This window comes from Hemicordylus capensis, chromosome 1 (genome assembly GCF_027244095.1).
Source record: "Hemicordylus capensis ecotype Gifberg chromosome 1, rHemCap1.1.pri, whole genome shotgun sequence".
NCBI classification, from domain to species: domain Eukaryota; kingdom Metazoa; phylum Chordata; class Lepidosauria; order Squamata; family Cordylidae; genus Hemicordylus; species Hemicordylus capensis.
The window spans coordinates 150329812-150357575 of record NC_069657.1 but is presented as its reverse complement, the minus strand read 5'-3'; the positions used below and the strand labels follow the sequence as shown (position 1 = coordinate 150357575).

The following is a 27764-nucleotide window of genomic DNA, read 5'->3' as shown; positions in this document are numbered from 1 at the left end:
AGTGCTCTGCAAAATGGGATTATGCAGAGATTAGGGGTGGAGCCAGCAGGCACAATACTGAGGTGAGTCTCACGATCAGTGAGACTTGCCATAAGGGGGTTAGCGGGGAGAGCGGGCTTAGCCCACTCTACCTGCAGACGATCGCCAGGCAGTCCTGGGCAGCCGGATCAGCCGCCCACACGACTGCCAGCTCCATCACGGAGCTGGCAGGGACTGGGGGGATCATGCGGCCCCTGGAAGTTCCAGGATGCCCCGTGCGAGTGCGAGGGGCATCCTGGAGAGACCCCCGAGCCCTGGAGGCTGCTTGCAGCCTTCCGGTCGGGGTCTACTCATGTGTCACTGCGCGTCACAGCGACACATGAGCAAAACGCCGAGGTTAACGGAGTGCTCACTCCATTAACCTCGGGTAAGGGGAGGGGTACTTTGGGAGGTCTGCTGCCGGGAGCCACGCGGCTCCCGTTGCAGCACACAATCGCCAAAAAGCGGGCTAGGCTCTCTTAGCCCACTTTCTGGTGATCATGAGAACCGCCTCACTGATTTCCTTCCCACTCACTCCTTCCTATCCAAAGGAATACCTGGACTACACAGTAAGTGAAAGCCTGACCTATAGGACCACCACCCACCCACCCCCCGCACACCTGCAACTGGGTGCATCTTTCCCACCTAATTATCCCATGCCAGGATTGATCATAAGGTGAAAAAGAAAAGACAGGATTAACACCCCCCACTTGTATGGTCTTGATATCAACACGCATCTCACGTCTGTGTGGGATAGCGCCATGGGGGAAAACTGTAGGGGGAGGTACGTGGAACACCTTAGTCATATACTTGAATTAATTCTAAACTTTTCCAAAGTTATAAACAAAAAAGGAAAGGCAGGGATATCCTGCTGCCATCACTGACAGAGAGCATTAGGAAATTTGTGCACTATCACAGATGCTTTGCTCCAGCTTCGATTCTCACCCACTTTCAAGGCAAAGAGAGACAGAAAACCCAGCTATCTTCCCCAGCCCTAAGAGTGACCCTATTTAGGAGAAAGAATTAAAGGATAAAACTGAATTTGAAGCAGGCTAGGATGCCTGGTTTCACTTTGAAGGAAGATAATTAGCTTTTGGCTTACATAAGTTTCCTTCAAAACATACTTTAAAAAACCTTCATTTAGCGTGGGGTGAAGCTGTGGCAGTATGTTGTTTTCCTTCAAAAATTTGGATAGGAACTCTCTCTGCTGATCTATTTTGGAGTTCCTGAGACCAGGAAGGAGTTTACCCTCAGCACACACTTATTATGCCAGCCCAACCCCCAGCCACACATCTATCTGACTTCCAAGAACAAAGATGTCAATTGAGGGAAAGGAATCCCCAACACACAGCCAAGCTGAAACAAATCACAATGGAAAAGTTGAGTCATGTTGGGTAGCTTGCTCTACTCCCTTCTGCAACTCAAGTGGCTGCACTTGGAAGAATATATGCACAAAGTTAACTTTTTTGCTACAGAAATCTACCTAATCCTTACCTGAGCAGCCTGGGCTGCTCTGTAGGGCCATTTAATTCTTCTCCTTCCCACCACCCTACTTCAAACCTACTGTGGAAACTGGTAAGATTTTGATTGGGTTTTCATTTCAGTATTCCAGTAGTATTTTTGGTTTCCCCTACCAGCTATGGCCTTTGGCTAATGCAATTGCTAAATAATAGGAGGAATCCTGAGTTAGCTCATTGGATCTTTGCAGTCAGGGCTCATTCATTTAAATACAAGTTTCCTTGGAGGAGGCAGAAATTAAGCAAAATTACCCAGGGCAGCTAATGAATATTGGGCTAGTAGGCCAGGACATGCCAGTTTCCTTATGAACTTGTTTGATCCCTATTCTGTGGGAGGAGAAGTTACAACTTAGTAAATAAATATCTAAGAAGGGTAACTTTCTTACCCTTTGGGAGAGGCACTCTTGCTCAGTGGTAGAGTACTGTGTTCTCTCTAATTTTTTTCATCTGTGTGCAGAATGAGTTTTGTACTGGGCGGCAGTATCAAGGCAATGTGTGCGCACGTGCATTCAGAATGGGGCCTTCCTGATTCAATCTGAGTGGGATCTAAAATTGACTGAGCGGACATAAAAAAACATGTGAGCACACACGCGCGCACACACACACAACTCCTTAGAGGGAACACTGGTAGAATATTTACTTTGCATGAAACAGGTTCCAGGCTGGGTGAGGAAAGACCCCTGTCTGAAACCTGACTGGCATAGCCACTCTTCAGAGTAGACAATACAGAGCTAGATGGATCAGTGATCTAACTCTGTAGCAGGCAGCTTCCAGTGTTAATATAGATAGCCCATCATTTCCGAGTCCAAGGGTGGATTCTCAGCACGCAACTCCTTTTGAAGCTCACTGTAAAATTAGTTAGCAGGGGGAGGGGAAGGAAGAGCAGAGGATGAAGCCAGACTCCATATATCCCCGCCCCGCCCCGTTACTGCATTATCCAGATTATGCTGCCAACAGGACTGTTTACACTGCAATCCTGGAGAGCTACTGCTAGTCAGACAGAAGCCTCCTGTGCTTTCAAGGGCCGCTTGGCCAGTGGATATTAGCAGGTGCCAGCTATCATTTCCACATGAAAAGTACCACCTGCCCAGCCCCATTCACAGGGCGCAAGCTGCTGTTATGGATGAAAGGGCAGTTCTGGCCAGTGCTTTTCCCTGCTTGGTGGAGACAGCACTCAAGACAACTCAAGAAGTAGCCTAAATAGAGGCATTGGAAATCTATGCATGTATTCCTATTTAACCAGTTTTTGTTGTTAAGACAGTGAGCCCCTTGTGGACAGGGAAGCAACTTTGTTTATTCCCACCCCCATGTAACCACTTTGAGAACTTTTGTTGCAAAGAAGTATATAAGTATTCATAGTGGTAACCAATTCAAGGTATTGTTGTTGAGAGTTTAATAAATTGACTAAACACCAGAAGTCCTATTCAGACATTAACACGATTCACATGTTAGTGTGTGATGACACAGGTGCATCAGATACTTCTGCCTACTTCCGGTAAAGGGGGCAATCAGGCAGCAGGGAGGCACACTGCCGCCCCGGTGAAGTGCCAGTGGGGGGGAAAGCAGGGGGAGGGTGCACCCTCCCCCACCTTTAAAGCAGAACACCACCCACCCACCTTCGAGCCTCCCCTGCCCAGTTCCAATCTCATCCCTAACCTGTATGCTTGTACAACATAATATAGGGCTATTACATTGTACAGATGTCTGTACACTCATACATATGTTTGTGTGAATAACTTATCTGTGTTGAGGTTAACAGTGAACCTGGGTACAGACCCCTCAAATGCATGATATTTGATTGATTGATTGAATTTTTATACCACCCCTCCCAATTTGGCCTGGGGTGGTTTACAAACAAAACAAAAGCAGTTAAAATCAGTCAACAACAAAAACAAAAATACCATTAAAAAACCAGTTAAAAAACAATTTAAAATCCCAGTACATTAAAAAAAACAACACCCTACAACAGTTTAAAAACCCTGGAAGGCCAGGCCAAACAGATAAGTCTTAAGGGGTCTTATATAAGTCTTATATTATAGATAGGAAGTGTAGTGCTGTACCTGTGCTCAATGTAACTTAGTAACTGTAGGTGTGCTTGTACACTGTACATCAGTGTTCTCTCTAATTTTTTTCATCTGTTTGCGGAATGAATTTTGTTCTGGGTGGCAGTATCAAGGCACAGTGTGTACACATGCATTCAGACTGGGGCCTTCCTGATTCAACCTGAGCCTGATCTAAAATTAATTGAGTGGACATAAAAAAACACATGAGTGTGCATGTATGCCTTAGAGGGAACACTACTGTACACTCATTGCATGAATGCTGAAAATGTGAATAGGGCTCAGATTTTTTCCTGCTTGAGTTGACAGCCCTACAAGAGATAGACAATACATCTTTAAAGAATAGATGAATAGCAGTTGTGGCCATGTTAGCTCAAAAGACGATGACATTCAAACAGGTAGTAGCAAACTCCAGTAAAACGTCAAAGCAAAAAGAGATTCAGCCCAAAGCAGCACATGTTTGCACAAGCCAGGCCATGATGGGGTAGTGAAGGTTACTACCTTTAAAGCCCTAAATGGCTTGGGCCATGAGTATCTTAGAGACCACCTGCTCTCAGCTGAATCTGCCCACCTTGGCTAGTAGGAGGGCTCTGCTCCATGTTCCAGTACAGGGCCTTCTCAGTGAAAGCTCCCAGACTGTGGAACTTGCTCATGGCTGAGATCCATACTGCGCTCTCTCTCCCAGCCTTTTGGTGGAAATCGAAGACCGCCCCTTTTAAAGAGGTTTTTGGCCAATGAATGCCCTCCTCCCACTCTCTTTTTAATGTACCTGTGTTTTTGCTTTATTTTAGCAGCATGTTTTTACTGAGTTTTGTTGTTTTTATTTTATTACTGTTTTTATCTTGTTGTTAACCGCCCTGGGGTCTTCGGACAGGGGGTGGTATAAGAAGATACATAAATAAATCCAAGGTTGGGGTTAGGGACAAGATCTGAGGGAACCACAGACCAAGGGCAAGGATCACAAGAGGAGGCTGGGATGCAAAGGAATTAGCCAGTGTCACAGAGCCTGAGTAGGCAAGGCAGGGGATAAATGGCACTTTAGCAAACACATTGAAAGGTCAAAGACTGGACAGCATCAGCAGAGTGAGTCAAGGCATTCACTCATGGCTCATCCCCACCTATTACATCACTGTTTTTACCAGCATGGCTTCTTGGCCAACTTCTTCCAGTGCTCCCTTGTGGGCTAGCCACGCTTTCTGCCAAAACTCCCACCTATTGTCCCAAAGGAACATAGGCATCATTTCACCAGAGCCAGGGAATATACTTCGTTCCCTGCCTCATGCTGTAGAAGCCGGATACTCCAGTCCCACATTTCCTTGCTGCTGCACACTACTCTAATAATGGTTCACACCCTTCATCAACAAAGCCAAGGCAACCAAAACAGACAGTGTGGAGGTCCTACCGTGTTTCCCCGAAAATAAGACAGTGTCTTATATTAATTTTAGCCCCAAAAAATGCACTAGGGCAATTAGCGGTACATCAGAAATTACTGCTAGGTCTTACTTTCGGGGTAGGTCTTCGGGTAAACAGGGTAGCTAGCTGGCAGGCATGTATTTCCCTGTGCCCAAAACTGGGGGTGGGGTGTCCCTACAAGCTACACCCATCTCTGCTCCTTTTGCACCTGCAAGTATTTTACCCAAGATGATAGGAAGAGGGATTAAAAACCATATGAAAAATAAACTGGTACACAACAGGGGAACAAAAAGGTTTAATTTGTGCCAAGGCTCAGACCCAGGCTCTTTTGTAATAAGTTTACTCCTGGACAAAGACTCCCATTTTTCACCACACGTTCGCCACAATCTGCTCTTCTAAACTCTGGATTTAGAGCAGGTACGATTTGCAAGCAGGTGTGAGCTCCAAGAAGTTCTCGCTTACAAATTAAGCACTGGGCAGCGATACCCAATGAAGGGTATGAGCTAGGGCGGGTCCAGTATAGCAAAACAAGCACCAGGTTTATCTCCGAAATAAGCAGGGGATCGCTCGACTAAACTCTAAGACCAAAACCGAGGGGTCCAGAACCAGCCCACAAAAGGGGACTAAAGCCCGAGTAAAGACCCAGGAGGTGAAAACACCCGAGAGCGGGCGATGCCCTGCCAGGGAAGTCCTGTGCCCAGTAAAAACCCCACCACCACCCCGAGAGAACAAAGACTCTCAGGAGAGGTAAGAAGAAACCCTGGGGGAGGGACCTCTTCAATAAGCAGCCCTCTCTGCCGAGCCACAGAAGCCTTACCTTGGTGCCCGCACTTGGCTCCGCTTGCGAGCAGTCCCCCAAACAAGAAGTTTCTCTGGCTACGACTCGCCACGGCTCCTGGAAAGTTAACGACACTCCTCCTATCCCAGCTTTCGAGAAGGCGGGCGGGGCAAACCGAGAAAGGAGGGGGGGAAGTACGAGGGCAACTCATCTAGCACAAGGAACACGAGCTCGTGCTTCCGATGCACAGAGGGCGCCCCGAAGAGGCGTGATCAGGTACAGCAGGCAGAAAGCGTCGTTGACTTGTCGTAACTTGACCCTGCCCGTGTCTGGTCACGTGGAGTGGACTAAGACGCTAGACGCTTTCCTATTCCTATCTCCGGAAATGCAATCCGAGGATATAAAAGCCTGCAGCAAGTATCTTCCATACATTCTTTATTTATCCAGTGGCAGCTGTGTGTACGATAGAGGGATTGAAACCAGGCGAGACGGGACGCCCAGGGACGGAGCGCCTGTACATCTCAGCTTCTCTGGCTGTAGGGGTGGGCATAGCCATGGGGGCTGTCATGGAGAGCGCTTGCTGTGCTTCTCAATTGGCAATAACATTACTGATTGAAACTGGGGCAGTGCAAGGAATGCAAAGGCCCTAGCTTTTGTGCTCTTTTTATTCAAAAGTCACAATCTGGTAATACTTTTATGAGGACCAACATAATACACACACACACACACACACCATTTTGCTTTTCTTAACAATCAGGCTGATGAACAGTTTTGGTGGGCACAAAAGCTTGCTTAAGATTTTGTACTATTTCAATTGGTCCTAATAAAAAGGTATCACCAGACTGTGGTTTTTGAATTTTTCCTTTGTAGACCAACACAGTTATTGACTTTTTTTAATTTATTAGGAAATCTATACCCCAATTTTCCAGTTTCAAAAATGAAAACAAGGTGGCTTACATAACTAAAAACCATTTGAACGTGGTTTTTTTTTAAACAACCCAACAATACACAAAAGACAGCAGATTAAAATAAAATGATAAAGAGTCAATAAATAAAAGAAATCCTACTAAGCAGCAGATACATAAAAAACTTGTTGGGATAAATAAAGACCCTTTTAGGCTTAGCCCTTGTTCTTTCTCCACCTTTACAAACTTTGTGCTGTTTCAAATAATGACAAAATCTCTCTTTTGCCACAACTTTGTTCCCCACCATACCCTTTTGAAATATGACAGTTCCAAACAATAAGTAATAGTTCCCATACCACTAAACTTAAGTGTGTGTATCTGAAATAAATGTATATTCTTCACTGTTTACCCCATCTCCTTTTCTCTTCTTCTGTAGTCTGATGTCTCCCTAGGGCTGAATTTTATATGTAAGCTCCTTGGGACAGAGATCTGTCTTCATGTCGATTCACATTGGAGTACCAACAGCAGCAGCATGAATATGAATATAGAGGAAGGCAAGAAAGGATGCACCCAGGCCAGGGAGCTCTTGTCCTCAGCTCCTGAAAAGACCAACAGCCTGAGATGTTTTATTAACATTCTGTAATTTGCTTCTTTTAATATTGTAAACCACTTTGGGTACCTTTGTCAAGACAGAAAGGCAGTATAAAAATGTAGTAAATAAATAATAATAAATATGCCATCAAAGTGGTAAACAAGGGCAGGAACAAAAACTGAGGGAAACACTGCAGAATTTGGCAGAAATTATCACCTGCACTTCATCACTAAGCTAAGAATATATAACTTTGGGGCAGTTCACATGGTGTGCTGGATTGTAGATGCTACATGTGATTCATCACATAGGAAGGGCTCTCTCTCTCTCTCTCTCTCTCTCTCTCTCTCTCTCACACACACATACACACACACACACACACACACACACACACACACACACACTCCTTACCTATGTGATGTGATTTGTCCACCCCTTTTGTGCTGCAGTGTGTGTGTCAGGGTACACATGCCTCTTAGGCAGTCAAAGAGGACATTCTGTACACAGCGAGTGGAAGCATAAGCCCAAGACTTGCCCTACTGTGGGAGGAGTCCACACATGGTATATTATCTGGCAGGATTCCATCTTATCTCCCATGCTGTTTCACATCTACATGAAACCACTGAATCATACAGAACAGCCATTCAAGGAGCTGGAACCTGCAGTCGTCAGTATGTCGATGACAGACAGACAGCTCTACTTTTTCTTCTGATCAGATTAAGGTGAAGCTGTGACAGTATAAATATTGAATTGCTGCCTAAGATCAGTTATGGACTGGACAATGGCTCATTCCAGATAAGGCAGAGATTCTGTAGGTAGATGGTCCATCTGTCAAGGGAAATAGCTGATTTCACTAGCTAGTATGTTTCTGAGCACAATTCAAAGTGCTGGTGCTTACCTTCAAAGCTCTACATAGTTTGGGACTCGCATACCTGAAGGATCGCCTCCTCTCCCATAAACCTACTGGAGGAACAGATATCCTCAACTTCTGAAACCAAGTGAGTGGCTAGCACGGAACAGACCTTTTCAGTTATGCCACCTCACCTCTGGGATTCTCTCTGCAGAGAGGCTTGCCTACCATCTACTCTGATGTATTTTTAGTACTGGGAAAGACCCTCTTATTTTTCCCAGGCCTTTTAAAATTGCAGTTGAATTAGTTTTATTCTGCTGCAATTATTTTATGCTTTTATGGTTCTGCTATTCTTATTGTTTATACTTGGTTGTGGGGTTTTCCCATTGGTTTTCCAAGATTTGTCAGTCACCCTGAGAATAGCTATTCTGAAGGTCAGGGCATACATTTTTTAAATAAATAAATGACAAATATGTCAATGCTCACTAGGACATTTCAAAGCAGTGTTTTATGTGTTCAGTTTCCTTGTGAAAAAAGTATACGGGAGATGTATTGTGTAGGGCTGCCAAGTGGGGAAAGGACAGCTTTTCTTTCCCTTGCATGACAAGCTGCACCTGCTGAAATTCCCTCTTCTCTGCATCTCTACAGGAGACCTGTTCTCTTTTCCATTTGGCAGCCCTAGTATTGTGTGTTTGAAATGTCAAAGGAGGGAAAAGACAACTACTACTTTTATCACAACATTGATTCCCCCAAAGCAACAGCACACCCTTGTTGCTTCTTGCAGGCAGCTTCAAAGGCTCAGTCTCCATTTCTCTCCACTTGCCAAACCAAAAAGTTGATGTTTTTCCTGTCTTGGCAAACATCCTCCCCTTCATTAGCCTCAGCATAGCCTGCATTCTTCAATGGCTTTGTTTCCCCATGAATCAATATTTAGTGACTCATTAATCACCAGTGTTAATGACTAAGCCACTGGTGTGTGTGTTTGACAAGGAGTAAGTCAGATAATTGGAGAAATATGAGAAGTCAACTAAATGAATATATATGCAACCTGAATTCATGCAAATATAAATGCACTATGTATGTAAATATTAGTTATCCAGCCTAATTTTATTGACTTAATTTATGGACTTAATTATTAAATAATTAATATTATTAATAATTAATAAAAATTAATTTATGGTGTATTAATACACCATGCCAGCATGGTGTAGTGTTTAGAGTGCTGGACTAGGACTAGGGAGACCCAAGTTCAAGTCCCCATTCAGCCATGATACTAGCTGGGTGACTCTGGGCCAGTCACTTCTCTCTCAGCCTAACCTACTTCACAGGGTTGTTGTGACAGAAGAAACTCAAGTATGTAGTACACCGCTCTGGGCTCCTTGGAGGAAGAGCGGGATATAAATGTAATAAATAAATAAATAAATGGGAGAGAGAGATGACAAAGACAACTTGGGCCAAGAGCCAAAAGGATGCCAGACAGAAATGTTCTAAATCTACTTCCATTGAGATTTAAAAATGCTTGGGTGAGGTGGGAGGAGACGATCAACCCAAGGGACTCCTTTCAGAGTTTAAAACAGAGCTTCAAGCTCTTGAACAGGAAAGGGTTTACCAACCTCAGTTCCACCTTTATTTCCTCAAAGTGGTGCTGACTCATTCCATCTGACTCATTTCCAAGCCTGGAGAGACAGAGAGCATCCACAAGATGGCAACCTCTCCCTATCCATATTTTATATAAGCGCCTTGGTCCGATTTGAACTGCTCAGTGCCTCTAAAGGACATTCATGTGCTACTAAAAGAAGACCGGCTGCTTTGGGGGATATCGTGAAAGGTAAGAATGTAGCAAAGAGGCACTCACTGCAAAGACCAGTGCAGGATTCCATATTTTGGTCCTCAACTCCAGAACTGCTACAACCAGCCTGCAAAACAAATGCTGTGACTAAGAGTTGTTTAGAAGTTAGAATTTCTAGAGGTAATATTCCCTAGCATACCTATTACTTGTGGAAGAAGCTGCACTTAATAGAACTCTCACATCCATCCATGCAGGTGTTAAAAGGTATAGGTGTCTTCTCAGGGGCCTTATGTCTCTGTTGTTGTTTTTAAGGGGGGCAATGGGAGTGTTCATGGAGAACAATCCAATATTTGCCCAAGGTGAATGATATTTCCAGAAGATTGCCTTGGCCAAATATTCCCTGTCAGACTCAGTCTCTCATCTAAATAAATATGCAATGATCTACTTTTAATGTTGTTCAGGGAAATATGTTCCATCTTAAAGACTGTTACAAGCAGCAGATTTGGGGGCGGGGGGAGAAAGATAACCACCTTTCTCTTCCCTCATCTCTTACTGTGTAGCCCACAGGAACATATTTTCGGGTGGCACAGAGGACTTCCTGGGGAAGCAGGTGTGGGGAGTGTCCACACCAAGATTAATGGTGACCTTCCGATTAATTAACCTTTTGGGGAAAGCTCCGTAGAAAGGACTCATTAGCCCAGAAATGGTGAGGCTCTACACACCGATTGTGTGTCGAGCCTAATAGGGTTCTGCGGGGAGAGCGGGTCAAGCCCGCTCTCCCCGCAGATGATCGGGAGGCAAGCCCTGGGCGACCAGATTGGCTGCCCAAACGATTATCAGCTCCATCACAGAGCTGGTAGGGCTGGTGGGGATCAGGGGCTTCCTGGCTCCCGGAAGTCCCAGAATGCCCTGCGCAAGTGCATGGGGCATTCTGGGGAGCCTCCTGATGTCGGCTCTTCTGATCATTGTGAAGCAGAATTCACTAAGCTTGCTCCGCAAACTTCATTTTAGGGGAGGGCTACTTTGGTGGGCTAGCCACCATTGAACCAGTGGGCTCACCCCTGAGCCCAATGGTTCTCACATGGGCTGGGCTCCCTTAGCTCGGTTTTCCCCCATTGGGAGAATAGCCTCAGTGTATATCTGTACATATATCTGCGTGAATGACTCTGGGTTCCTGTGTTGGTTTTGAAGGTGAACCAGGGTTGGGTACAGATCCCCTGAAATGCATGATTCAGATAGAAAGCACACTGCTCTACTTGCCCTCAACATAACTTGTGGAAAGAGCTGGACTCTGGCATCAATCAGCAGTCCAGGACACAGCAGGAGAGGAGAAAGCATCCAAGAGAGAAAGTGAGGAAAATGTTCAAGAGAGATTTCTTGCATCTAGAGAGGAATCATTGGTTTGTCCCAGCAGGAAGTGACATTTGGTACTGAGAATATATTGGTTTTATGTCCCTTCTTAACCAGGAGAAGGATGTTTATTTATTATTTATTTTATTTATATACCGCCCTTCCAAAATGGCTCAGGGTGGCTTACAATTAAAACAAACCACTAAAACAATAAAGAGCTAAAACAAATTAAAAACAATATAACAACAATTAACAATTTAAAAACATTTTATAACAACAATTAAACAATTGTTGGAGGGAACATAGTGGAGAGAAGAAAAAGTCAGGCAAGACTATGAGGAGCTGCTGGTCATGACAGTAGCTGAAGATGGCATAGAAGGAATAACTGAGAGGCCTCTGCAGAACTGGAAAACAGAGGCCATCATGGAAGTCCTTTCTAGGCTTTCACTTTCAAAGTGCAAATATTGCAGCCATTACTTGGAACCAATTCAAACATACACATAGTACAACTCTTCTTTGCCTGGGCCACATCAGACTGTGGCAGGAGGGCACAAAGCACACTTTTGCATGATTCACCATGTTGGAAACATCTACACATGGAAAGCTAGCATGTCATGGAGAAGGATTTTAGCCTACTACCTACATTCAGGGACATTCACCATGTGATTTCCCTCACCTACTCTGTGGAATAATACAGTTAGGAACATAGGAAGCTGCCATATATACTGAGTCAGATCATTGTTCTATCTAACTCAATATTGTCTTCACAGACTGGCAGCAGCTTCTCCAAGCTTGCAGGCAGGAAGAATCTCTCTCAGCCCTATCTTGGAGAAGCCAGGGAGGGACCTTGAAACCTTCTGATCTTCCCAGAGCGGCTCCACCCCAAGGGGAATATCTTACAGCACTCACACTTCTAGTCTCCCATTCATATGCAACCAGAGCGGGCCCTGCTTAGCTAAGGGGACAAGTCATGCTTGCTACCACAAGACCAGCTCTCCTCTCCAGAGTTCAGGAAGAAATGAGCCACTTGATATTTCCGCTGGTGTGAAATTGTGTTGGAAAGGATCGAAATGTCTTTCCTCAAAGTAATGTAGGTGTTGTTGAGTTGTCATTGGAGGTGCAGTTGTACTTCTTAAAGTTATCACTGTTGTTTTTCAGAAAAGCCACACACAGTATTTTGTTTTGTGCAGGGCTGGCACTTCCACTGCAAATGAAAGTGCTACATGTGCATTGTCAATGTGGAAGTGGCACAGGCATCTACTGGATACTGTGTGTGTGAAAACACTGTCACTGGAGTCATGAGAAAGTGCCATTGAAATCAATGAGGTTTGGGGGGGGGAATCAAAGATGGAGAAGTGAACCAAAGTTTTACTCCCTGTCTGTGGTATTTGTGGAAGGTGCTGTGAGTGCAAAACAATAAACAATAGCCTCTTTGTGGCTTGAAGGTTGGACATGCACAGTAGCTATAGAAATGTATCTAACCTAGTGTACTGTGATTGGTCAGTGCTGGTCTGAAGATGTCCAATGTACAGATACTAATTCTTACCAAATGTATTTGCATAACTGATAAGGCTTTGGTAGATAATCTGTAACCACCACTTTGCGGAGTTCTTCTTCTCTCACTCTGGTGATTGATGGAAACCCAGTACCATCATCAATAAAGCTTTGAATCTGATGGAACGGTATGGACCCTGCCTATAAAGAACCCTAGCATTACAAGAGAATTTCTCCAACAATTTGGTTTCAGAAAGGAGGGATAGGCAGGACTCGGGCTGAGCCAACAGCCCGCAGTAAGCACCAAGAATCGTCCCGTGGAGGAATCAAAGGACCAGCATCTGAATCAGGTTAGTACCTAGGAGCACGCACACACCCAGCGGGGGCAGAGAGCATAGGTGCCAGCTGTGTTCTCAAAGAAGTCTTCCCTACCCTTGTGTTGGATGGAAACAGGGGATGCCCTGTGTAAGACCACCTACCTTGTGTGTCTGTAATCTGAAGAGCTCTTGCCTGAAAAGGCAGGGACCATGTGGTCCATAGCACCTGGTCGGAGATTGCAGGTGCTAGCGATTGGGGGTCGGACCAGAAATAGCCACTGACCTGGGAGCCATCAGGAGATAGATGATGGCAGGGCAACTTGTGAAAAGCCGTTGCAGGGACCCTATAGGGGTGGGGATTTTGGTAGGAACCGAAGGAGGTGACATTAGAGTCACGGATTGGGGGATCAGGCCAGTCAAAATATCTCTCCACTGACAGTCCTACTGGGTTTATGCATCAGAATTAGAGGGAGAAGGCAACCCAGTGTGTACCACGGTGGGGGTGGATCTCATCTGCCAAGACCCAAAGCTCCTTCTAACCGGAAGGGAGCTCCGGCACGGAGGTCCTTGTGCACCTTTGAAATATTCTAGAGGGTAGCCATTCAAAGCAAAAGTACGCAAGCTCATCTTTATCCTCAAAGAAAAATCTCTGTCTCTCAGATATTTTGCTCATGCTGTTTCAGTGAGAGACAGCTCCTGCCCCTGCCTTCAGAAAGGTCTGGGAGCATGGCCAATTCACTATTCTTATCTTTACAATTGGATGCCAGGTCACCAGCCTAGAGCAAAAGAAAAAAAACTCCATCCAGCATTATTAACCCTCCTTGGCAGGCAGCCGGGTTAGGGTGAGAGCACCAGTTCGCAACTTACAACAGGGGGCAAATTAATGCAGGTTGGCAGACAATTCCGTCAGACAAAGAAGCAGGCCAAGAACGGAGAGAGGAGGCTAAGGCAAAGTTCTGTCCCCAGGCTAACCAGGCATTAGCTCAAATCATTACTACTATTGCAACCAGCCAGTTTATCGGGGAAACAAAGAAGAGGAAAAGGAAAAGGAGCGTCCATGATGTCCATCAGCCACATGGGGTCTTTGCACAGGAGCCAGGAAAAACCCTAGGGCCTGAACACTGTAATTCAACTGAACATTTTTGAACCAGGTTCTTCTTTTGTTTTATCTGTTGTGTTGTTGTCAGTCTGTTTTGTTCTGTAAAGGGAAATGCTGTTGATCCTATAGTAGATATTGGTACAGTATGTTTGACTGAATGTTACTGACAATGCTGTGAGAAAGGGGAGGAGCCATAGTGCCTTACCAGCCTCACAACCTGCCTCTGTGCAGGTTGGGCTTTTGTTGTGTGTTAATATTCTGTTTTTGGTGCTCCGACACCATTTCTGTCAACCTTTTGGGAAAGGACTTGCTCCTCAACATAAATGCCACTATTTACCGTACCCCAGAGATGGGGGTTATGTGGATAAACCACAGGATTTGGCTGCTAAATTAATTATGGCTTTAGCAACAGAAGGGGCTTTTCAACAGTGCCTCAGGTGGCCAGCTGAGGTACTTAATGACAGCCCTCCTTCTTTGTGGGCCTCTTCCTGAAAGAGGCTGGATCAGACACATTACCTGTAAGAAGAGCAAGCTTTACTTCTTTTTCCTCATGGTATCAAATTTATTGTGTGGTTTCTGTCACCCATTTGCAGCTGTTTTTGCTACTGCTAATATGATTTTCCACTACAGTATTGACTTATGTTTCTGATATTGCATTTATGTTTTGGTACTACATCCAGAAGGCCTGCAGGTAGAGTCAGAGACTGAGAAGAGTGTGAACAACATACGCTCCACCCACTTGGGTTCCTAGCTAAGAAGAGACATAAGGAGACTAGAGAAAAGTTGCATTTTTGTTTCCCACAGATTGTGTTTGTAGGTCATGTGATTTCTGCTGAGGAATGACACCTGAAGCCCACGAGGGCTGAGGCAATTTTGAGAGTCCTAACTTGTTATAGACCATTGTTGTAACAATGGACGTCTTTGTCTAGACATGGCTGTGTTGTACTTCCTGAGTTTGTTTCAGCCCCTATCCCGTGGACCCCTGAGCTGGAGGATGTCTTCCATCTACAAGGAACCTTTCACCGTATATTGCCATGGAATGGAGGGGATCGTTTCTGGAGTCCTTACCCAACCTTTTGGCTCCGCCTACCACCTGGTTACGTACTGCTGTCAATAACCTGATGCAGTTGCCAGGGTGTTCCCACCATGCATCTGGGCTGTGGCAGCAGCTGCCTCACTGCTAGAGAAGATGCAGGATCAAGTGCTGGGGCACCCCTTGACCTTGGCGGTCCCCCACATGGTCCAGGCACTTCTCATGGTTGGTAAGACCCAGCACCTGTCAGCTGGCCACCAGAAAAAGTGTTAAATTCAGCTTTTAGCTACAGCAAATGTTACCATTATCCATTGCCAACCCCTCAACCCTGCTTCCTGGTATGAACTACCTCATGACTATTTATCTCTAAATAATGCCTTGCTTGATTTCCACCTTAGCAGAAGGCTGATCTGATCTTCTGTGTTGATGGTTCCTGTCTCTGTGATGAACAATGAACACTGTGTACTGGGTATGCTGTTTGTGATGATTTCTCTGTGCTTGAGGTTTTTCTTTATCCACTTATAGGAGCGCCCCACTCGATGAGCTGATAGCTTTTACCTGTGCTTGCACACTTGCCGTTGGCCAACGCTCTACTATCTACACTGACGGTCATTGTGTCTTTGGGGTCACACATTCTTTTGGGGCCCTCTAGAGAGGAGGGGATTCCTCACCTCGGCGGGGACCCCAATCTCACATGCTGATCTAATTTTTGAACTCTTTCAGGCTATTCTTATATCGATAGCCCTGGCTATTGTACATTGCCGCACTCACACTTCTGCTACTGGCTTGGATTAGCTGCTCCATGTAAACCACATACACCCCAAGGGTACCACCCCTGCTTCAAGAGGACGTGCCCTACCTTCAGCAGGCAACCACAGAGGGGGAATGGCATCTTTGCCTGTGAGTCGGCTACAGCCAGAATGTCCAAGGCATGTAGCACCACCTGCTTCATCTGAGCTACAGATGAACTGGTTAAGCATTTTGTTTACGTGGACTCATGAAATTAAGCTCGTGCATGAACAAAGAGGGGAATAGTTAGTTGTTAGTAGTTGTTAGTAATTTAGTAATTTGTATAGTTTTTGGTTTGTATAATTTTTTGGTTGTCTCCTTTTGCGAGCATTTAAGCCCAGCAGCTCTGCCACTCATGTTCCACCTGTCAGGCCCACAACGTTGGACCAGAAGCGAAGACATGACCATCTGCAAGGCCCCCAGACAAAGAGACCCTTCAAGTCCCTCCAGATGGACATTGCCGCCACCTGCTGGTGGTGGGTTTGTATTTTTCCAGGATGGACAGATGACTATTGAATGACAAGTGACTATTGACTGATTTTATCCCAAGATTCTGACTATCTCAGTTACCTGAACTTAAAGACTACACTGGCTAAAGTGACGCAAGACTCTAATCTGCCCTGGACAGATGTCTTACCCTGTGCTCTGATGTCTATCAGAGATGGCTCTGAGGAGAGACATGGGCTTACCTCTCATGAACCAGTGGGGGGGGGGCGGGGACCTATGAGGGTGGGAATGGAGCCTCCCACCAAACCTATCAGGGAAAGTCGGGTGCAACTGGACACTGACATAACTCAATATTGTGTGACCCCCCCACTAATGTGTTTAAGTCTCTTAACAGGTGTGTGAAGGAGGCCTGGTCTGAACCTGCGATTGGAGCCTGTCAGCGCCCTCCAGCCCGGAGACTGGGCCCTCATCAAAGAGTTTTGGAGGAAGAACTGTCTTTCCCTGAAAAGGACCTGTCCTTTCCAGATTTGGCTGGTGACCCAAACGGCAGTCAAGTGTGAGGGAAGGAGTACCTGGATCCATGCATCCCATTGCTAGAAGGTGGCCCCGAGGGAGCCTCCAGAGGACAGCAACCCAGACCCAGAAGAAGGACCAGCAATGTGACAGGCCGGGCTAACCGCCATCAGCAGCAGCCACCCAAGGAAGGTCCCAATTTTAGTTTCTGGTCAAGCCACATGGTGACGGAGTATCTATCTGCTGCCCTGTCCTTTATGTTTCTGGTGGCTGAGGAAGAGAACATAACATAAGAACAGCCCTGCTGGATCAGGCACAAGGCCGATCTAGCCCAGCATCCTATTTCACACAGTGGCCCACCAGATGCCTCTGGGGAGCCCTTATGCAAGAGATGAGGACATGCCCCCCTCCTGCTGTTGCTCCCCTCCAACTGGTATTTGGAGGCATCTTGCCTCAGAGGCTGGAGATGGCCCACAACCACCAGACTAGTAGCCATTGACAGACTTGTCCTCCATGAATCTGTCTAAGCCAAAAGACGGCCTAACATGAGGAGAATGGCTTATCATGGTCCTGGGGTTGTTATTGCTGGTTTTGTGGGCCTGGCTTGGTTTGTAAGGCCTTCATCTGCTGGATGGGAGACCAACCTGTGGATAGCTGCTGTGAACGTGACCACTGTTTCCGCTAACCTTGCCAACTGCTGGGTTTGCAGTCATGTCCCTGGACATGTGGTACAAAAGCCTATCCCCCTGGAGGTGGTTACTCAAGAGAGTCCATGGCTGTAAGCAAACTCTAGTACTCTACTGCAAACTAAAACAAGACTGACTGCCAGACTACCACCCGATAGCCACAGCTGTCAGGGTGCAAGGCAGACCCTTCTTTTGCATTACAAATGACAGAGTGGGGTGGGGCAGTATCTGAATGTGGCCACCCTCCAGCCTAATGGGAATATTGCCCTGAAAGGGGCTAAAGCAGGCCTGCTCAACTTCAGCCCTCCTGCAGACGCTGGCCTACAATTCCCATAATCCCTGACTATTGGCCACTGTGGCTGGGGATTATGGGAGCTGTAGTCCAAAAACAGCTGGGGGGTCTAAGTTGAGCAGGCCTGGGCTAAAGTTACCAACACTACCTATTGTACCAATTATTTATTTGTTTGTTTACCTATCAAGCTTCTATACTGCCCAAACTTTCATCTCTGGGTGTTTAGGGTTTAGGGAATGGAAGCCTGGCAGGTGGGCACCACTGCCGGTTGTGTGTGGGCACTGGATAATGGGGAGATCAGTGTCAATGAATCTCCCCTTTCCTTGGTACAGTGGCGACTGCTTATGCATGTTCCTGAATGGGAGAGGGAGTGTGAGGATGGGCAGGATCCTACTGGGAGGTACTGGGCAAGGGCTGACCTCAAGGGATGGTATTGGATTTGCAGGGATGTCGCCATGAAATCCTTGCCAGGAAACTTCAAGGGAACCTGCATGGTTGGAGTGTGGGTGCCCCCAGTCATGGCGCATCCCTCTCTGGAAGGCACTGAACACCTGAGTCAAGAAGAGGGCAGGTACCCCTCTGGCCATAAGGAATTCCATTAAGCCGTGAGGGCTATTTTTCCATGGTTGGGAGGATCTGAGCTGGAGTGCGACCTGGTGAATGTTTCAGCAGGTTTGCAAGCTGCCTTCCCAGCTGCAGCCAGCACCCTGCAGGACCTCCAGATGGAGGTGGAGCAAATTGGGGCTATGGCTTTGGATAACCGGCTGGCCCTTGATATAGTACTGGCTGAACAGGGTAGAGTATGTGAACGATCATGGTGATGTAGAGAGGAATCTAGCGATCATTTAAAAATCTTTCCAGTCTGACAGCCTGGTCCATGGCTACTTGGTGGAAACTCTGTATCTCATGCCAGGTCATGCATATGTTATGCCAGGCCACGCAGAGGCCCATTGCGCAGGCACGGTGGCCTCCAAAATGGCCACCAAAACCGGGCCAGTTTTGGATGGATGGGAGGCCGGCAGTGGGAGTGGGAACCTCCACAGACACACACACACCCCGCTGCCTTGGAGAACCACTCCCAGAGGGGGTAAGTTTAATTTTCCCCCCAAACAAAAACCTCGCAAATCCCCAAACAGGCTGGGGTGTGTGTGTCGGTGCAGGGTCAGACTGAACAGGGGGTGGTTCGGTTTGACCCCGAACCATTGAACCTGTTTGAACATCCCTAGCCTAGAGCACTTTTTATCGGCTTCAGCTAAATAAATTTTGATAAATCAAACAAATAAATAATATGTCAGCTACACCCATTTCTAGAGGTAAATGACTTTAAAACAGTGGTGCATATTCTGGCAACCTCCAGGCTTGACTACTGTAATGCACTCTAAGTGAGGCTGCCTTTGTATGTAGTACAGAAACTATAACTGGTACAGAATGCAGCAGCCAGACTGGTTTCTGGGACAATTTGAAGAGACCACACTATACCCATCTGAAAAAAACTGCATTAGCTGCTGATATATTTCCGAGTGAAATAGAAATTGCTGGCAATTACCTATAAAGTAGGGATGTACATGGAACTGGCTGGCTTGATTCAGTTCGAGTACGGACCGGACTCAAACCCGACCGGGCCAGTTTGGTCTGGCACCTCCTCAACACCACCACCCCAGACTCTGTTCGGTCCACGGGTGGGGGGTTCGCGGACCATTTTAGTTAGATTATTTTACCTTATTCCCCCTTGGAGGAGTTCCTGGAGGCCTTCCGCATGCCCCCCTCAGCTGGTTCAGCCTTACCCGGTGGCCCGGCAGTCACTTGGCACCGGCAGAGGCCAAGTGTGCAGGCGTGCGGGCTCCATAATGGCCGCCAGGCCGCTGGGTGAAGGCTGAAAACTGGCCAAACCGGCTGAGGGGGGCATGAGGAAGGTGTGGGAGGAGGAGGAACCTATGTGTACCCCCACCCCCGCCACCTCCAGGAACTCCCGAGTGGGAATAAGGTTATATTAAAAAATTATTATTAAAAAACTAAAATGGTCCGCAACCCCCCTGAACATTCGGGGGTGTTTGGTCTGAGTTAGACATCAAACCTGTTTGCAAAACCCCTACTATAAAGCCCTGAATGGCTTGGGTCCAGGATACTTAAAAGAGCACCTTCTTTGTCGTGAACCATGTCACTTGTTGAGATCATCTGGAGAGGTCTGTTTATGGTTGCCAGCAGCTCGTTTGGTGACGACTCAGGACTGGGCCATCTCTGTGGCTGCTCCGGGGCTTTGGAATATGTTCCCTGTCAAAATAAGGGCATCTCCATCTCTGCTTTTAGGAAGACCTTCAAGACATACCTGTTCTCCTAGGCTTTTAACTGAAATTAATTTTAAATTGTTTGTTTTTATTCCATGAAATTGTTAACTTTTTTCATTCTGTAAAATTGTTTTTTTACCGTTTTATATTTGTTTGAAATTGTGTACACCACCTAGAGATACACATCAGTTGGTATATACATATGATAGATAGATAGATAGATTTTAAAGGGGGGGGGAGAGGCGGCTGGAGGTTATTTTTCAGGATAGTAAGAATTGGTGAGACCCGGAACAGAGGAATGGCTGGCTCCAGTGTTGGATTTAGACTGGGGAGATTCAAGCTAAAGTCCCTAAGCCACAACATTTGATGGGGAAATATGGGCCAGTCACTATCTGTCAACCTAACCTACTTCACAGGGTTATTAGGATAAAAAGAGGGGTATGGCAACACCAGATACAGGGTCCTGAGCTCCTTGGAAGAAGGCTGACACATATTAAAAAATAAACCCTTGGATAACAAAGAGACTGCAGGGGAATTGGCAGTTAAGTGGATAGGGAACCCTACAAGCTTGGTGGTATCAAACTAATCCCATAGCAGCATTTTAAAAGCTGTTTTTAAAACACTTCTTTCCAGAAACAAAGCAGTCTGTTCAAAACCCAAGAAAAGTCCAAGATCAATTTATTGGGAGTTTAAAATCCACAGCATGTTCTACAAAAGTATTGAGCCCTAACCCATAAGCTAGACACTGTATCACATCAGGATACAATGTCATACTCCATGACTAACCACGCCCATCAACCTGGCTCAAGTATGTAATTTGTTCACAACAAACTGATTCTAAAAACAAGAGAACACAGACAAGGAATCATCAGTCCTAGTCTGTGGAAGTGCCTTGCTGGTAGTGTATTAGCCCAAGACTCACTAGACCTACAATTCAGGGAGCAGGCACTATTTTGAATGGAAAAGCCTATAGACTTGTGCAAGGTTGTATACAAAAGGCTGGGTGAGGAGTGTTTGCTTTCCCTATGTGTAGCTGCTGAACTCCGTCCACCAGACACTGTGATCCTAAACAGAGAGGCTCAGAAAAAGAGCAATTTTAAATCCTAGGAGATTGACAGCCACCTGTTGCCTTCTTATAAGCCAGACTCTGCTCCACATCTGCTACAAATCTCTGTAAATCTTCAGCGAATTTAGCATGAAAACAATCATCACTCAAATAGGCTTCCCTGCTGTAAGCAAGGTAACAGAGGCCTTGGATGCATGCATCCAAAGGCCTGAGAAGAGTGACCTTGGTCATGAACATCATTGACAGAACAGAAAAGCTACTAACAGAGCAAAACTCTCATGCTACCTCTCCTCATGCAAAGGGGTAGAGAGAGCCGGTTTATAAAACCATGCTCGTAAAAGCAGCAAAAAAACCTTTAGGAAAAAACAAAAACCTGGTCTACATTATTCAGTTTCCCCTTCTCTAGCAAAAATGATTCTGGCATCACCAATGCCTTGTGCTACTCATCAGCATGTTCTCCTTCAAAAGTCAGTTATAGGAACAAAATTTAGGTTGCATATGTTTCTCGGCTCAGTGGGGCTTACTTCTGAGTATCATACACAAGTGTTGACTGCAGACCATGTCACTCAGACTGTACTCTAATCCAGAGAAAGTAGCCTCAATTGTATTCAGACCGAGTCATCTGTGCTTATTTGTTTTCCAGTTCCTCTGCTTGGATGGGCATTCTTCTAGGGTTCTACTGGACAGGTCTTGCTTGGAGCCTCTAGATCTGATACATTTTTTCATTCAAAATGAGACACTGGAGACACCATGCTTTCACACCTTCTATTGCCATGCTTGATCTGTGGCTTGAGCTTTCTCCCACCAGCATCAAGCTCTTGGGTTGGCTTAATGCAGCTCTTTCCACTTTATACTCTTTCCTGCTGAGTGAAGCCTGTGTAGGTACCCATTTCACAGCACAAACAGGATTGCTTTTAAAGTTGTTATTAACTTTTTGAGGTTAAAGCATTAATGCATTTTAGGTTAAACCAACAATATGCATCATTATAACCCTTAATTCTTGAAACTTTTGTTTTTCTGACACCACAAAGTATCTCTGTAGAACTGAAGGTGCAAATCAAAATAGCAGCTCATCAAAATGTTACAGGAACAAACAATAACAAAAATGTGTTTTAAGTCTTTCCAAAATACAGTCAAATATTTGTAGCATCCAGGATGGACACAAATTTAAAATGTCAAAAAATGTAGAAAAAGCTTTATAGTGTTGTTTACTACTTTACTACAAAGTTGGCTACAAAGTTAACACTTTTTCAGACCACCTTGATTAAAAAACCAAAACCAAACCTGTGTTCTGCTATTCATACACTAGGAAGAGTAGCTCGAACCAAACTTACACACCTACCAATGGCATCCACATGGCCACACTGTTGAGATCACGTTTCAGAGAATGTGAATGTTCATCTACCATTTCCAAGTGGAAGTAAGCCATATATCCTTACTGAAGGGCCTGCATTGGGTCTGCTAGGAGGAATATCTACCTGGCTCTATTCTTCTGCTCTGAATTTATTATTCTCCTAGGACAGTTTGTGCTTTGAGAGGCAGTTGGAAGAGTGCTCTATGTTTCACAAGCTTCGCTCAGGTATGTGACCCATGTTCAGACTTGTGGCTAGGAATATGCTGATCTGCTTGACTGCAGAGATAATTTTTTAAAAATCCAAGTCAAAAGAGGAAGAGCAAGCTGAAGATGAAGAACAAGAGCTGCCCAAGAGCAAGTCTTAGGAGAAGGCAGATGGAAGTTCCTTCTAATCTGAGACAGGATTGGAAAACCAAACAGGGCCTTGTGTGTCCACCTGTCTCTCCAGATGAAAGGGGTGGGGGGAAACATTGGAACTGTGCTTATAGCAAGACCCAGGAGATCCCCGAGATAACAATAGGCAGACATACTCGAACATACACATTTTGAAAAAGAAGTCACAGAGCTCGGTATGTCTTTCAAGCTTTGCCCTGTGCTCTCTCAGAGCAGTGTGTGTGTGTGTGTGGGGGGGTTGTTGTACATAAACAGGGGACACTAAGCCACCAAATAATACTGTGTCTCTCAAAAATCCATTCCATCCTCCATGAGACTCCACCACGACACTCTTTTTCGACTGAAGGTCTCAGGCCCTATTCTTCATGTGAGATGGGTAAGCAGCACTGGCAGCCAGAACTTCTGGGGGAGCTCAGGAAAAGAGCTTCAACCTCAAAGTTGCCTTTTACTTCATGTTGTGAGAGAGAGCAGCATCCAAGGAGATCTCTCGTAAGTAGGATAGAGCCCATTTCATGACTGGGCTCCTCACAGAGGCTACGCTCAGCCCCTGCATGTGGGTACACCTTGCTCCAGCCTGGTACTACCCCAACTGCTAGTTTGCTTTGTAGACATCCTTTCGCTTCCGCACTTCCTTCAATACCCGGGCCCTGAAGATGTCCCAGTCCTCATCCCCTTGGCGCTGTAGACCCACAGCTTCTTGTACCTCCTGGCAGTGAGTCCGCAGGAAAGGATTATACTGTTTCTCCTCGCCAATAGTGGAGGGACACTGTGGGAGAGAGAAAACAAGGCAGGGACATATGATGAATGTGGGCAATGGGTGGAAAATAGCCGTCATTACTCTCATAACCATAACAGGTTTGTTGTTTTCTTTTGCACTAGGGTGGGAAATGACGAGAAAGCCAAGATGCTGGCCAAAGGAGCAAAACAGGCCTCCTCCACCTTCTCATCTTTGACCTACATGCATTTGACTTGAAATGCTTTTGATCTTGGTTCTTGGGAGACTGCTTGCAGGATGTGAGCATCATACTGCTGTTATTCTGTTGTCCCAGGATGTTATCTGAGGGCACATGATGCATCAACCTTGCTGAAGCCAAGCGGGCCAGGGTTTGTTCAGTGCTTGGATGGCTGACCACCTGAGAACCCCATGCATCCACCTTGAGCTCTACCATGGAAGCAACTGAGCTATAAATTCTGCACAGATTCCAATCAAGCCACTGTTAACCTAAGCTAAGGTTAAGACTATCACCATTTCCTGCAGAGAACAGATGAATGCAGCTTGCAGGCTGTGTTAGTGGCTTAAGTCAGGGGTGGTGACGGTGTTAGAGACAGGGCTGGAATTGTCAGTGAGTTGTGTGGAAGGGGAGATTCAAACAGTTGCAGGGGGCTATACTAGCTGGGGGAACTGGGCGGCAGGAATGGGTCAAGGAAGGACTTTTAGGGGGAGGGAAGAAGCAAACTGATGAAAAGAGAAGAACAGGAAGACCGTTATGGACCTAGGGAATGAAACCAGAGCAAAAGTGGGAACAAGTGACAAAGGTGGGGGGAGGTGTCCAAAAGTCATGCAGGTGGAGGGGATCTCTCTGCACACATTTGTAGGAGTTCTTGCATCAGCTTAGCATTGGCTTTCCGGTATAATGCTACATGCTGGAGGCAATAATTGTAGCACAAGCTATTAAAATGCCAGAGAACGGAAGAGAAACTGCACAGCAATCAACTGAGACAAGGGCATGACATCTCAGCATGTGCTTTAATGAAGGAGATCCAAGAGTCAAGCAGATTCCAGCTAATCAAGCACTAACTGCAACACTTCCCTCACTCCAAGAACCAGTTCCAATATCCCCTGTGCCTTATAGCCCTTCAGCTTCCAGAAGGACGGCATGCAACTATCAAACCCTCACAGCTGGAATAAGACACAGACAGGAAACTCCTTGGCCAGGTGTTTCCAGTTGGGAGGAAGAGCCAGGAAGCTGCTCTTGGGTGAATGCCATGGCACCTGCAGCGGATGGAAGGAAATGGACAAAGGGAATCTCTAAGGAGCAAAGAGAACTGGACACAGGCATGCTGCACAGCAAGTGACGGAGTAGGGGAGATGAACATATTCACAGTTAGCTGAAGCTTCCATTCATTAAAAGAAGTGTCTAAACCACATCAACTTCCCCCATCCTCTTCCAGTTCTCTTCTGACTGTCAGATGGACGGTCAGATGTTTCTGGTCTGTAGGAAACACCAAACATATACACAGACAGACTCCAAACTCCCATTTCTCACCGTGCTTCTCTTTTCCACCCGCTGTTGATTCACCCACTGTAATTTCTGCTCCAGGAAAGGGTTTTCCTGCTGCAGAAGACTAGCAAACATTAGACATTCCAAGGCATACTCATGACCTGTGAGGGAAAAAGGACATGGATGGTCAACAGGGGCAGTGAGGGAGGGGTTTGTGCCTACAGATCCTCTCACTCAGCCCCACTGATCAGTGCCCTTGAACTTTAAACGGCACCTCCTCAGATTCCCAAACAATTGTTCCACTATGGATTCTGTGAAGAAGACCACGACACATGCTCTGCTCCTCTGTGCAATCTCAAGGATGCTAACACTGGCCAGAAATATTCTCCTATAACTTCTGGGGACAGTAGCCCTATTCAAATGTTACTTTAAAAAGATGCTGCACACGAATACAAGGGTACCAAGGAGTTGCCCTGGCATAACATTCACCCCCACACCTATCAACTGTTGTCCTCACAGGTAAAGCAGTGTTTGTCTGAAGCAGCAAATGCCAACACTGTGATGGCGGGCGTTTCTGTGATCAGCAGGCTGGGCCCCAGCATGCCATAATGGTTACTATGCTTCAGATGAACGCCGCCGTAACCATGAAAAGTACATGGGGAGGGGGGAATGATGCACCGGGGTGGGACTTCTGAAGCTCTTTCGTATGCTTGTATTCATGTACAGTATTGTTTTTTTTAATAACGTCTGGATAGGGCTAGTAACACCACTGGGGCCACAGCAGCATTGTCGACGCAACCATGCCTGCTGGATCTCAGCCAGGCTCACATGCCCAGGAGCCTCCCTCAACTCCTACACAGAGAATTCTAGGCTGCCTATACATTGTTGCCTAGGCAACAAACAGGACCCAGGCCACACACCTGACCATACACTGGCATGCCCTATCATAGAGCTCTAGCATGAACGAAGAAGGAGAACATGTGTCACATAGGCAGTCCCACCAGTCATCCATGAGCTCCCACCCCACACCCCAATCCACTGCATTCTCCACTGGCTGCTTCACGTACAACAACCCTCCCCTACTCCATTGGGAGCCCTAGAAATGTACCAACTCTAACTCCTGGCATGTGGGGTGGAACAGAAAGAGAGGAAGAACAACAAGAGCTATTCCAGTATCCACCTGGCCAAAGCAGCGTATCTTCAGCAAGGTCAGCTGCTGTGTCGAGTGATGCCAGCATTGTTTCTGGCGTCCCTTCAAATATCCGACCTACATAAACAAAGAACAGGAAGTTAATTCAACAAGGAAGAAGTGAATGAAGACCTGCTGCCCCTGTCTCAGTAAAAAAAGAACTCCTCAGTATTTGCTGAGTTTAGAGTTGTAAACCGTTGTAAAACTTCTTGTAAATCGCCCAGAGACCTAAGTTTTGGGTGGTATAAAAATATGTTAAATAAAAAATATGTTAAATAAAAATAGAGCAATCTGTGCATATTGAAACAGCAACTGTCTGCCATTTCTTTCCCACTAGCAATGTCTGGAGCAAAAATAACTATCTTCCTCCAACATCCCCTTAAGTTTTTCCCTCATCTGTAAACATGGCCACTGTATATTTCCCATCATATTCAGTGATGGGTCAAATACCTCTCCCCACCACCCATCTTGGAGGCTGTTCCAGACATTTCCACACTCGCTAAACATGAAAGCGCAAGACCTAAGCTATAGCTGCCACCTCCAGCTAAAGGAGCCAAGTTCAGATTTTATTTTCCAAGTAGCTGGGCCGGGCACAGAGTATCTGCGCCTCCGCTGGCCCGCTTCTCCCCACTCTGCCCCACTTCCCGCCCCACCCCCCCGCCCAGCTTGCTTCTCCTAACACCGCCTGCGGTTTCCGGCCAGAAAGCTGGCCCGCCACCTCTGCCCACCTGCCCGCCAATTCTTGGCAGCCAGGCCAGGCCGCCACCTGCTGCTCCTGCCGGCTGGGCTGGCCCGCTGCTCCACTGCCTGCTCCCGCCAGCCAGCCGCTGCCGGCTGGCATCCCTACTTTCTCCCTGTGCCTGTCACTAATTGACAGCTGCTCGCGAACTTTTGCGAGAGCTGCCATGCATGGGATTAGCGACAGGTACGGCTAGGAGAAATAAATCGATATAAGATGGTGGAAAACAGGACTTTCTTGGGGAAAAGGAAAGTGTGGTGGAAGGGGCTTTCCCTTTCTCTCCAGTTTTCCCTCCATCAGGGCCACTGAGAGCAGATTCGAGCCCTGGTGGGGGGGGGGGAAGTGCCCCACCCCACCGCTGCCACAAGGCTGAACCACCAATCTTTAAAATAATTCTATCTGCCATGTGCGCAGCTGGGGTGGAAGTGGTGAGCTGGTCTTATTTTAAAGATCAGCGGTTCAGCCTCGCAGCAGCGGTGGGGCAGGCGCGGGCTGGGGTGGCAGCAGGAGGCAAGACAAAACCATGTGCAACGTAGCCGGGCCCCAGGCCCCCTTCCAATTTGTACCGGCTCCCCTC

General features: G+C 46.4%; 2 protein-coding genes and 1 long non-coding RNA gene across 4 annotated transcripts in view; 1 reads left to right on the top strand and 2 right to left on the bottom strand.

Annotated features, from left to right (window-relative positions):
* Positions 1–6074, bottom strand: part of LOC128340392 (protein lifeguard 3-like) — a 50976-nt gene extending 44902 nt beyond the window's left edge. The window contains exon 1 of the mRNA XM_053285409.1: positions 5826–6074. The gene's annotated coding sequence lies outside the window, so the exon portion shown is untranslated. The remainder of the gene's footprint in view (positions 1–5825) is intronic.
* Positions 6075–12882: 6808 nt separating this feature from the next.
* On the top strand, positions 12883–20367 carry LOC128333801 (uncharacterized). The gene is made up of 2 exons (XR_008311078.1): positions 12883–13113; positions 16843–20367. It is a non-coding gene; the product is annotated as an uncharacterized LOC128333801 (long non-coding RNA).
* Positions 20368–20885: 518 nt separating this feature from the next.
* The window catches only part of LOC128333795 (probable hydrolase PNKD), a 53766-nt gene continuing 46887 nt past the window's right edge, over positions 20886–27764 (bottom strand). The window contains exons 7-9 of one of the 2 annotated variants that reach the window (XM_053269793.1): positions 26440–26526; positions 25305–25420; positions 20886–23803 (exon numbers count right to left, since the gene is read on the bottom strand). In XM_053269793.1, coding sequence (XP_053125768.1) covers positions 23630–23803; positions 25305–25420; positions 26440–26526 — 377 coding nt within the window. In that variant the 3' untranslated portion in view covers positions 20886–23629. The other variant, XM_053269804.1, reaches the window with a different exon arrangement.